Source organism: Etheostoma cragini, chromosome 20, assembly GCF_013103735.1.
Source record: "Etheostoma cragini isolate CJK2018 chromosome 20, CSU_Ecrag_1.0, whole genome shotgun sequence".
Lineage (NCBI taxonomy): Eukaryota > Metazoa > Chordata > Actinopteri > Perciformes > Percidae > Etheostoma > Etheostoma cragini.
Window position 1 is genome coordinate 1708978 of NC_048426.1, and position 13006 is coordinate 1721983.

Consider the following 13006-nt stretch of genomic DNA (forward strand, 5'->3'; position numbering starts at 1 on the left):
TTGATGTTCATCCTTCTCTTAAGGTGATGGAGACAAGGGCGTGACTTTGGGTTCAATACTGGGGGGGTGGGGGGGGGGAGAGCTCCACTTTTGAGCAAAAATAGAAATTTTGAGCATATCAAACGCTTCATTTCCTGCATTCTGGGGATTTTTTCTGCAACAATTTGTGCCATTTCTGCATTAAGTTATGGTGCAAATGTCTTTATTTATGTAAAGGGTTGTGTGCCCCCCCCCTGTAAATTAAGCCTATGGATGGAGGTCTACTTTATTCTGCAGTGAGTTGAAAAACAATGACATGAAGGAAGGAGAGTCTTTGTCAGGGTTTCACTTCTGCAACTGTCTTCATGGATGATGGTTGATTTTCTATTATATTTTTTATTATTTAGATCAGATAGATTTTTACCAACAGTTGGCATGATAGGACAAATTACGGGGAAACGGATTCTCTGAGGATTATTGTGGTTTGACCAGGAGGTTTTCCTCCTTTGCACAAAAAAGTAAAAAGCAACATGATGTGACATTAAAGGAACCGTCACAACTTTACGGAATCATTTGTAATATCTTTCTTCAGTTTCTAGTCTAGCTTCTTAGCTTAGCATAAAGACTGGAAACAACCAGCCTGGCTCTGTCTAAAGGTACCAGCTAGGCCCTAAATGTTGAACTACTCCTTTAAAGTGGGATCATTCACAGTTATTTCATGATTTATTAAAACTGCACAAAACAGCTGTTAATCGTTGTTTTCTTTGTGCTTAAGAAGTGATTAAGTAGCGGGTTTATTAAAGTGTTCCAACACGTCCTTTTAATATCTCTGTGTGTTTAACCTTTTGCGTCCCGTAGCTTTCGGGCGTGTGATCTGGCCGTCAGCCGCGTTGGAAGTGATACAGAAATGTTTCTAGATCGGATTGCCGGCGCTGACTTTTACAGAAAAGTGACTCCTGTTACACGATCCCGATGTGTAAAATTTCCAGCACCTCTTAGGAAGAGGAGGGAGAAAGAGGAGGAGAGAGACAGGCCAACAGAAAGAAAGAGAGAGAGAGAGAGCGAAGGAGGGGTAAAGCAAGCCTGTCAGCCCAGACCGCGGCTCCACGCTCTATTTTAGACTACCACATAATTGAAACAGTATTTACTGAGATCTGTGTGTGCCTCTCTCCCTCTCTCTCCCTCTCTTTCTCCCACAGTTCATTCAGCCTCTCTGCCACATCTCCTGTGTGGCATATACTGTAGGAGCTAAATACAGCTGAGGTCGGGAGGGGGGTGGTGGGGGGGGGTCATGCAAGATTTCTTTTTCTTTTTTTTTCTTTTTTTGGAGAAATGCCTGAATTGCTCTTTTGATGCCTGGAAAAAGAGTTAACGATGAGTGACTCGGCCCGGCGTGGGGGGAGAGAGAGAGCACGGGTGGGAGGGAGGGAGGGAGGGAGGGAGGGAGGTGTCTGGAGCCGAGCCTGGGATGTTCATTAAGCAAACCGTAAAACATGATATGTTTTCTCCTTTACGTGCTTTGCCCGTTTAATTATTCATCTGCCGGAGAGCCTGTCTCAAGCTGTGTGTGTGTGTGTGTGTGTGTGTGTGTGTGTACACACACTTTGAGATGATTGACATGCTGAAATGCCTTTAATCTACCAATAGACGGCTCGTGTTACGTTGCTTCCATGTGTGTACGTGTTTATGATCTTACAGGTTTGACGTTGTAATGCTTTTAATCTCACAAACTGACAACCTGCTCCACTGTGCTTTTGTGTGTGTGTGTGTGTGTGTGTTTGTTTGCATATATGTTCTGTACATTTACAGGCCTCACTGTGCCTCTCGATTTTCCCTTCACAGAGCGTTGTCAGTAAACACACCGAGGCCCACAGTAAGTTGAAACTGTCCAACGTGACAGAGAAAAACGCCGGGAAGTACTGGTGTCGCGCCTCCAACTTTGTAGGCAAGTCAGAAAACGCTTTCTGGCTTAAGATACACAATCCAGGTAAATCCTGAGCTCCCAGCGGCTGCCGCCGTCACCACATTGATCTTCTGCTGGGTCTTCTCATCTCTGCGGGGCTCCTCTTGGTTGTGGGTTGCTAATAGGACAACACAACACACCCATTCCTCTGCTAGAATTTCAATTTTGAAATGTCCACATTCTGTTAGCTCGTAGCTATCATCCGTTTCAACGCCCCGTGCCGCTTTGTCTCCCCCCCCCCCGATCAGTTACAATTGCTTTGCTCTGGTGTCAGGTGAACCTCTCGCTGGTTTAATTTAAACTCACGTGTGTCGTAGAGAAAACTCAACCTGTTTTTAAGATAATGTCTCAATACAGTAATTTTAGTTATCGCAGTATCTTGGAAGAAGACAGAATGTAGCAGATGGCCATACTAGAATCAATCACTTGTTCACCTACTACATAGAACTTAATAATAATAACAAAAGAGATGTTTTGTTTCTGGGTTGCGTGTGGTTTTAGATTGAACCAGCAGGCTTCTATGGCAGGGTGGTGAAGGTGCTGCTTGGGTGTTTTTCAGGTGTTGGTGTCGGCGGCGTCAGCCCTGCTGACTCTTTCAGATCCCCCCGTCCTTTCCTCCGGCAGGCGGTTATTTGGTGTTTCCTCTAAGAAGCTTTGGGCTCATATTATCTCTTCTCTCTCTCTCTCTCTCTCTCTTTCTTTTCTCCCTCCTCTCATCCTCCACAGACGGCAGGTATTAACACTACAGATAAGGAGCTAGAGATTCTCTTCTTGACCAATGTGTCCTTTGAGGATGCGGGCGAGTACACTTGTCTGGCAGGGAACTCTATCGGCTTTGCTTACCACTCTGCCTGGCTGACGGTGCTTCCAGGTACATTCCTCCTCTCTCTGCGGGCTCTTTGGACTTTTGTCAGCCATTTCTTCCATCACTACCATTGCATCTGTACTGTTTTTTGCTCAGTAGCACATATTTAACATTTTTTTTCAAAGCGAAGTATTGTACATTATCGCAGATTGCGTTTTCAGTGCGCCAAAACTGTGTCATGGGCCCTTTAATCGGGCGAGCTGAACGTGCAATCGAGCCCCCGCAAATTGTTTGAGTAAATGTCTCAAGGCTACGAGGCACAAAGTACTTTTTGTGTTCAACACAATAATTATCTCGCTCGGGAGAAACACGTCGCAGGTGCAATTACCTGCTGCAGGGATAGAACTGCAAGCTGATTACCTCTGATCTGTTTCTTTTTTTGATTTATGGATGCTATTCCATAGAAAAGTGCTCCTTACAATTTGTTCAGGTATAATGTGCAACTGAGCAAAGCAATATCCATCTGTAATTATAAAGAAGAATATATTTTAGTGAGATTAGGGGTGTAAAAGTGTGAGTAAAGATCATGTTTCTCACTAAATTCTTGTGTTTTGACTGACTGATCCCGTGTCCGTGACCTCCTCCTCCCAAAGCAGTGAGCCCAGAGAAGGAGGACTACTACGCCGACATCCTCATCTACGTGACGGGCTGCGTGCTCTTCATCCTCGCCGTGGTCATCGCCGTCCTCTGCCGCATGCGCATGACAACGCAGAAGACGCTGCCCACGCCGCCCGTGCAGAAACTGTCAAAGTTCCCCCTCAAGAGACAGGTAACAGAAAGTAGATACAAGATTCGTATGAACACCTTTCCCTCTTTTTCTGTCTCTGTGTTTAGCTTGGCTTTATTTAATATACTATACCATTATGCAGACGGAGATGTTAGAAATCTGGCTTTTTTTACCACAAAAACTGCATCAAAACATCATATAACCTGCAAGAAAACCGATAATTTAATTCCTGAGGTGCTTTTGCCATCATTATTAAGCATTTCTTTTAATTCCTCATTCCATCAAACTCAGTTGGCTTTAGACACAAACCTTTAGAATGTCCATGGTGTATTCCGGACACAGACAGTGATCAAAAAAATAATTCGTTATCTTTGAAAATAATCACTTTGATTGCATCAAATTCGGTTTTAAACGGGCCCTTTTCTCCAAACTGAACTGCAGCAGAATCATTTTAAGAAAACAACCTCAACAGTTCATAGAATCCATAGAGTCTATAAATGATACATGATAATCTAACAGAATCCTCGGATCTGAGTCCACTCAAAGTTATGACATTTCATATTCAGCAGGCATATGATAATGGATGATAATCTTGCATGGAATTGTTGGGTCTTTGAAAATTATAGAGTGTAGTCTAGACTTGCTGTAAAGTGCCCTGAGATAACTCCTGTTGTGATTCAACACTAGAAATAAAAGTGAGTTTTGGTCTTAAACTTGAAGGAAGCACCCTGAATGAGTTATGGAGAGTCATGGAAAATAGTGTCACATATGTTTACATGGTTGCCACAATGAGAAACCTGCACTAAAGCGTGCATTTGCACTGAGTGTATAAATAACTAGAGCTAGTGGTCGTACGTTCTCTCACGGTCCGGCCGTGTTGATGACGTCGTGCGGACGCCGGGAGGCGTCACACTGGTGGCATGTGTTCACATTTATCTTGGAGCAGACTCGGCTCGGGGGATATTTATGCCCTCCTGTGACTGTCAGTGTTAGTTTTAGATTTCACTCTGTGTAACGCACACTCGCCCCTCAACTGTTTGGAGAAAGACATAAAGTGGAGCAGCTGCGTCGCCACGGCCTGCAAACTCCTCTCGTCATTGTCTCTCAGGGGTCCAAGACAAACCTCGGTCAAGGTCCCAGTCAAATCCCGACCCAGTTCAAACAGAACACAGACCAGGACAAGTTCAAGACCAAAATTCAATTTTATTCATAGTTTCAAATCACAACAGGAGTTATCTCAGGACACTTTACAGATAGAGCAGGTCTAGACTACTCTCTATAATTTACAAAGTTCCAACAAATCCATGCAAGATTAATACCATTATTATATGCCTGCTCAATATGAATTGTTATAACTTTAAGTAGACCCAGATCCGAGGATTCTGTTATATTATCATATATCATTTATAGACAGGATTCTATGGATTAAAGCGGTGTTTCTGGAAGGTATGCTTGATTGTGGAAAAAAAAATCGCAATTAGTATACCCATTGACTTGAATTAATAAAAACATTTTTTTTTAAATCTACAGAGGCAACACCTTGAATTGTAAATGTCCCTTCTTACATTTTTTTTTCTCTCTCATTCAGAACACAAGACAAAATAAGAGTTTACTTTCTAAAATGTAACATGCAAAAATAATCACTTCTCTCAATTACTAGGAGCCCAGATCGTAATCCAGATTAAAAATGATAGTGAAGATAGGAATGATTGCACAGCCCTGGTTGCTCAGTTAAAAATAAGTCAACTTATTGTGTAAGCGGTATGATGTTGTTCAGATTAGGGCTGGGTAATATACTGATATCATATCATATCATATCACATCAACATCGAGACATGAGGCTATATATTGTGTGTCTTTTCCTGGTTTTAAAGGCAGCATTACAGTAAAGGCATGTCATTTGACTGAACTTACTTGCTGTTTTATTATTTGCCTTTACCTACTTAGTTATTGTATCCACATTACTGATGATTGTTTATTAAAAATCTCATTGTGAAAATATTTAGTGAAAGCACCGACAGTCAACAATATCGTTGCCATATCCGATCAATGTGTTTGATCAAAAAAAATCATGATTTTGTCCATATCACCCAGCTCAGAGTCAATATACATCATAGGTCCAAGAAGGGCAAAAGGCTTCCTTAAGACCCTCTCCACACTGATCAATAGACCCTCACCCGTCTTCTCCTCTATTCACTCCACTTCACTCTCATCTCAAGATTTCTATCTGAGCTTCTATTTTTTTCCTTATTACTTCTCTGTCTCATATCATCTTCAGGCAGCACGCTTTCATCATGGCTCTCATTCTTTGGGTTTCTTCTGATATTGGGGATCCAGAGTGTCTTCCATTATTGGGTTAACGGCACTGTGGATGCGAAGATCATCTGAATGAAAATGCAGATGAGTTTATCCGCCCTGCCCCACCCGCCTGGGCTCCCACAGCCTCTGTGTGCTTGTGCAAGCTTCAGCTTTCCGTCTTCATAATTAGGGGGTTGTGCTCCTCAAAATACCCCAAAAAATGCATTTTTAGAACGGAAAACTGTTGCCTGAAAGTCATTATTCAGTTCTTGGAAAACAAACACATGACTGTTAAAAACCAAAGTCAGGATTCATCTAGAAAGGATGTAAAATACTGTATTTTTCTAAGTAGGCCTTGTTACGTAAAAGTAGCGTTTGGTTATATTGGGTAGAAATCTCATCTTTTAAAAGATTTTCTAATTGTAGCTTTTCTTTCTGCTACCTTCATATGCATGCTCTTATAAGGTAGTGCAGGGAAAGATATTATTGCATTTTTCCGTAATCTTTGCTTCATTTTTTTTGTAAAGCTAATCTCCCGGTTCTCTCCTTTCTTTTTCATAACTCTGACTAAATCTCCCATAAACCCCCTGGCATGTTCTATCAGATATTACTTTTCATGCCCCTGAAACTGTGGTCGGGGGGCTGCAGTTTTTAAGCTTTGCATCATTTTTTTTATTTCTTTTCTCGGGTGGAGAAGCTAAAGAGGGAAGTCTGGTAAGTGGACATGTTGGTTTGAGGACCTCACCTGAAGGGGCCGAGCTGGTAGACCCTGACAAACACACACACACGCACACTCTCTCCCCCAGCAGTCAGATAAATGGTGAAAGGATGTCGAGCCCGTGGGCTCGGCTGCAGCAGGACCGCCATTCTGGAAATGGAGCAGGCTGATGGATGGAGACGTCCATCCCACCTCTGCTCCCTTCTTCATTCGTCTTTGTTACCGCCTGCTCCCTCCTGTGCACAGCCACAGGCTGGCTGTTTGTAAAAGTCTCCGCCGGTGTCAGAAGTCAGGCTGGTTTTTCTGAGAAAATCGGAGCTGCCGACACGGCTCTGACATTAATCCTGAGATGTGTGATGTTTGCAGTCCGTCGCTGCCAAACAGCATTCCATCTTAAAGTTATTCTATCATTGATGCAGTCTTAAGATGCGATTTTCTTCTCTACGAACCAGAGCTTAAACATTTTCCGCATCTTACAAGGAAATGTTTTTTTAATTATATTTTCTATTTCACTGTCTAGGTTAATGCCTTGACCTTTTAAATCAAATTACTGTAGACTAACAAGGGAAAAATGTATCTGGCAACAATCACCAACTGTCGAGTCCAGGTCAAGTCTCGAGTTCCCAGTGTTCAAGTCCCAATTCAAGTCAGAGTCACCATTGCTTGAGTTGAGTCCAAGATGAGTCATGGGTCTAGAGAATAGCAAGTTCTGGACTCTAGTCCGAGTCCAAAAATAGAGCCCTCCGTCACTGGCTAGTACACTTGAAAGGTATTGTCAGAAACTTCATCCAACGTCCAACTCCTATTTCATTAAAGCTCAAGTCCGAGTTCAGAAATCCTGGAGTCCTGGTGACTTGGACTCGGAGTCCAAGATGATTATTTTAAGTTGTCTTCCCTCTGTAAAAGTACCATCCCGTCTAAGATATGATTCTAACTTTGATATCAAGCTGAAGGGTAGAACACAGAGTAAAAATATGTTGGACTTCCTCTCCTCCATCCGTCTCCTTGTTTAAGGACACATCACCTCGTCCCTTTCGGAGTCTATAACAGTCTGTTTTTGCTCCCCAAGCAGGTGTCCTTGGATTCCAACTCCTCCATGAACTCCAACACCCCGTTGGTCCGGATCGCCCGCCTGTCGTCCAGCGACGGGCCCATGCTGGCCAACGTCTCGGAGCTGGAGCTGCCCTCCGACCCCAAATGGGAGTTTCCTCGAACACGGTGAGAAAAATACTTACCTAGGTCCAGTTTTGGAATGTTACTAAGTACATTTACCCAAGTACCTTACTGTACTATTATGACCGCTTTAATGCTATTCAATTGTTTTGTTGTCTGTTATTTCTGTGTTCCTTAAATTGTAAAGTGCACTGAGACCATGTCAAATATTGATTTTACACTTTAAATACATTTAATTGATTGATTGACTCAAGTACAAATTTAAGTGCAAATTTTAGGTACTTGTAAATACTGTACTTTATACTCCACTGCATTAATCTGAAAGCATTAGATACTGTTTACTTTTAAGTACATTTTTGTGATGATACTGACATACTTTAACGTAAGTAACATCTTCAATGCGTGTGGTATTATTCCTTTTACCTAAGTAAAGGATCTAAATACTCAGTCCACCACCGCCCAGATCCGCATCCATCACTTTTGTCTAAACGCTGGTCAGAGGGAAAAACATGGTGCGCTGTGGCTGCCAAGCAGCATATTTCAGAGTTGACACACGCTGTACTGTTGTCCTTGTAACATTATGTGCTGTGAAAGCCTGCAAGCCACCAATACATCAATGTTACCGTGACGCCTTCCTCCACGCTTATTGTACTTGGCAATCAAATCGGTCTCCTTCAAAACTGTAGAGAGGAATAAAATAAAACCATCCCCGTTAACACTGCTTGCAGCAGAAATCCCAGCTCTGAGACTTGCTGCTGTTTCAGGCTGACTCTGGGTAAACCTCTGGGCGAGGGCTGCTTCGGCCAGGTGGTGATGGCCGAGGCCATCGGCATCGACAAGGAGAAGCCCAACAAGCCGCTGGACGTCGCCGTGAAAATGCTGAAAGGTTAGTGATCGTTACACAAGCTTTAAGTGACAGCGCTGGTACTGTGCTCTATTTTAAGACAAAATTGGTCTCCCCTCATCGGTGTTTGATAAATGACTTCTCCGTATCGTCTCGTGTCTGTTTTACCAGATTGTTTGTATCTGTTGTAATTTAAATTTTATTTATTTAAATTTAGTTATATGCAATTTGCTTAAATGCATGCTGTGCACTGGAAATTATGGTCTCATGTTAAATAAAGGTTTCAAATGAAATTCTTTTTATAGAGTAAAATAATGTATTTTTTTTTTTTAAATCTCATTTTAAGGGGGTCCTTAAGACAATTATATAGGTAAGAAAAAATAAACTGAAGACATTTTTTTTTTTCACCTTTTATTTTTCCAAGCAAGTCCTCAAGAACAGAATTTTAGAATGGTAATGTGTAGGAGGGGCTAGGAAAAGAAATACCTTTCCTGAAGGAAATCTTTCCCACTCTGGTTTTACACATATAACAATGTCAGTTATATTCTCAAACTGAAGTCCAGCTTGGATCTGGGTTTCCAGATCTCCACTACAATCACACTCTGTTTTCTTTGTCTCAGACGATGCCACAGATAAAGATTTGTCAGACCTGGTGTCGGAGATGGAGATGATGAAGATGATCGGAAAACACAAAAACATCATCAACCTGCTCGGAGCGTGCACACAAGACGGTGAGGCCCCGCTTCCTTACAGAGGAGATGATTAACAACAGCTTTAAACTGTGTCCTGTGAGTGACGCTGTGCTCCGTGTTGCCGGCAGGTCCTCTGTACGTCCTGGTGGAATACGCCTCTAAGGGCAACCTGAGGGAGTACCTGCGGGCGCGGCGCCCACCGGGCATGGACTACTCCTTCGACACGTGTAAAATCCCCGACGAGCAGCTCACCTTCAAAGACCTGGTGTCCTGTGCCTACCAGGTGGCCCGGGGCATGGAGTACCTCGCCTCGCAGAAGGTCAGCCGCCATGACGCTGTGTCTGAAATGCTAATATACAAACACTGTGTGTGTGCGTGTGCATGGATGAACGCATGCTTTTTTTCTGAAGTAGAAAAGTCCCTGGGCACCTGGGTAGCTCACTTGGTAAAGCGTGCTCCCCATGGACTTAGTCTTTGCCGCAGCGGCCACAGGTTCGAATAACCCCCCCCCCCCTTTTCATGCAGTAATTGTCCTATCCGATCAATGCCTAAAATGTCCAAAAAAACTATAATAATAATAATTACATAATAATAATCTGACAGACAAAAAGGCCAACGAGCTGTTAATTAAATAAATGGGTTAGGTTAGCTAAAATGTAGGGATTAGAGTGTTGGTTACTACAGCTGCAAAGATTAATTGATTAGTTGTCGAATGTTCAATTAATCGCTAACTATTTTGATAATCGATTAATCGGTTTAAGTCATTAAAATTTTTGATTTTGAATTTTTTTGATCCAGCTTGTTAAATGTGCATAGTGTTTTTCTCCAATTCGACAGTAAACTGAATATCTTTGAATTTGGGGAAAAAACACAGTTTGGAGGATCTTGGGCTTTGGGAAACATTGATCCACATTTTACACCATTTTCTGACATTTTATAGACCAAACAACTAATGGATTAACCGAGAAAATAATTGACAGAATAATGGACATGGTTGGACATGTTTTTTATCTGGTTTTATATGTTTTAGTCTATGTAGTCTTCCGTACGTCTGTATGACTGTTGCCTTTTCCTGTTGCACTGCAAGAACAGTTTTATAATCTTCTTTATGTATGTAAGTACACAAGGAACTATATCAAATACATGAAAACAAGATTTGGAATCTACTGTAAGTCAATGGTTTGGACTACGTTTCCAAACCACATGACTTTGGAAGTTAGGAGGAGTTCGGAGGTGATAAAGTCAGACAATGTTAAGTGAAAGTTGTCAGTGTACGAGAATGTGTGTGTCGCTGTGTGTTTCATGTGTTTGTACTTCTCCCCTCAGTGTATTCATAGAGACTTGGCAGCCAGAAACGTCCTTGTGACAGAGGACAACGTTATGAAGATCGCCGACTTCGGGCTCGCCAGAGATGTGCACAATATAGACTACTACAAAAAGACCACCAACGTAAGTCTCAGTCGGTCGGCTTTTCAAACTCAGGAATAAGGATTGACTAGATATGTAAGGCTTCGAATGCATAAAGTCAAGGTGAGACCACAATTATATGCCCAAAAATAAATACAAAATCAAATTATCCGATAGAATAGTACATTTAATAACAGTGCTTGGGGTAGTACATTTAATAACAGTGCTTGGGGAGTAAGATCTTAGAAGATCTGTACACGTAAGGAAAAAAACCTGAAACATTTGTGTATTTTGTATGGATTTGATGTCTAAGAAGGTAAAGGCATGCAAGTTCAGTTAACCGAGTTGATACAGTCCAGAGATTAGAAAATGAGAGAGATATTTTTACATTTTACTGGGCAATATCTTGATATTACTGGATATTGCTATTGTAATATGATGATATGAGACCAGATATCGTAATCATAATCATCTTATCAGTGTTATAAGTGTGGCCATTTCTACTTTTTAAGGCTTTATTACATTATAGGGATGTCCTTTTTTAAATTTACCAGATTGTACTAGCTGCACTAAAATTTGCCTTTAACCACTTAGTCATTAAATCTACATTATTGATGATTATTTATCGAAAATCAAATTGTGAAAACAAGTTGTATCGATAAAAATAGCAATATACTGTATATATTTGACTATCTCCATATCACCAAACTCTTACTATACAAGACACAGTATACCTGTTAAATGAATGTGTCTTTTTGTAATGATAGGCCAGCTGAAGTTGACAGTGTGAGGACAGTGTGGGGACAGTGTGGGGACAGTGAAGTGTGTCTGGGTCCTTGTTTTGCTGTCTGCTGTGTACAGAATGTTTCTGCTGACCACAGCGCTCCTGCTGTGCCTCTGTTGTTGCAGGGTCGTCTACCCGTGAAATGGATGGCTCCCGAAGCTCTGTTCGACCGGGTCTACACGCACCAGAGCGATGTGTGAGTTTGCACAAACCACCCGTCACAGGCCAAGCGCCCAGTCATGTGGAGCCGCTGCTGCCGCCGTACACCGGAGGAATCCGGCTTGTTGAAATATCGTGACGGCGCGCGTTAGCATCAAAAGCTGAGTTTGTGCGTGCGAAAATGGATTCATAGCGTTCCCTTTCCTAATATCTTTCCGCTCGCTGTCATCTCCGGGCCCACTTCATAATCCCCAGCCTTTTGTGAATCAGTGGCTCCGCATTCTTGGCAGCGTTTGTTCTTTATTCTCCCGGAGAGACATCTGAGGGAGACAGAAACACAATAGAGTCTCGACATCTGCGCAAATCCGAGAACAGAAAAGACATAAGAGGTTCGGTGGATTAATCACGGTTTTATTAGCGTAGATCCACTCTGCCCTAGAACAGAAGGCGATGAGAGTGCCAGTGGATTTATCGCAACGCGTTTCCTCGGGACAAACACACCTTTTTTTCAATTTCAATCAGTTTGTTGAATAATCTTAAACACAAACATACATTCCAGAGTGTAACTGCTGGAGTGCTTGGATTGGAAAGTAGATACTAGCTAACAAGCGATTGTTCTGTAAAGTACTTGCAAACGCTCCTGGTGTAGTATAACTATTTCATTGACATTAACAGCCACAGCATCCTCCGCATCACATACAGCTACATAGAATAAAACATATGAAGGGCAAAAAGTACCCAAAGGCTCCCAGCCCAGTGCCTACCCGGCCATATCCAGCCATTAATTCTGCATTTTGTAATCTCAGTATGACAGTCATTTTCTCCATTGTATAGACCAGATTTTTATCAACAGGTCCTCCGAGTCACTGCCGAGGGCGCCTCAAAATTATTACAAATTTTGGACGTTTTTCCCCCCCGAAAATTGTACAATCTTAACATGAATCCAACATATTATTAGCATATAGAAATCCCCAGTGATGATAGGCTGACAATTCTTTGCAAGAAGTATCCAAGGTAAGATGGTCTTCCACAGATACAGTAGACCCTAAGGAAGGACATTCTGTTTACATTAAAGAATGATTAATAAAATCATCCCAACAATTATTAATGTTATAGCTTAGTATTCTATGCAGAAAAGGGTTGTGTAAAGGCATTAGGCATCCCTACATGTTATTGTAGGTCTGATTTAACACAAAACTTAAATGTATTCAATATTAGTGGTAGGGGGTCCCTGCTCCATCTGTCTTTTAGTTAAGAGGTCCTTGGCTTAAAAAAAAGCCTTGAATAGACTCCCAGGCGCACCTTTTCCGACCTCTGATTGCTCCTGTGTTGGCTGCGATCAGGAGAAGAAAAGGCCAGTTTAAGCAAAGAGGTCACAAAGTCAATCTGTGTTGCGG

At 42.0% G+C, this 13006-nt stretch overlaps 1 protein-coding gene across 14 annotated transcripts in view; it reads left to right on the top strand.

Moving 5' to 3' along the window:
- The window catches only part of fgfr3 (fibroblast growth factor receptor 3), a 69629-nt gene that overhangs the window by 50593 nt on the left and 6030 nt on the right, over window positions 1-13006 (top strand). For 2 of the 14 annotated variants that reach the window (XM_034858581.1, XM_034858592.1), the window contains exons 8-15: window positions 1822-1966; window positions 3401-3582; window positions 7623-7768; window positions 8488-8609; window positions 9188-9298; window positions 9388-9578; window positions 10586-10708; window positions 11576-11646. In XM_034858581.1, coding sequence (XP_034714472.1) covers window positions 1822-1966; window positions 3401-3582; window positions 7623-7768; window positions 8488-8609; window positions 9188-9298; window positions 9388-9578; window positions 10586-10708; window positions 11576-11646 — 1091 coding nt within the window. Of the gene's footprint in view, window positions 1-1821; window positions 1967-2668; window positions 2814-3400; window positions 3583-7619; window positions 7769-8487; window positions 8610-9187; window positions 9299-9387; window positions 9579-10585; window positions 10709-11575; window positions 11647-13006 lie in introns of all 14 variants that reach the window. The other 12 variants (XM_034858579.1, XM_034858591.1, XM_034858582.1 and 9 more) reach the window with 10 other exon arrangements.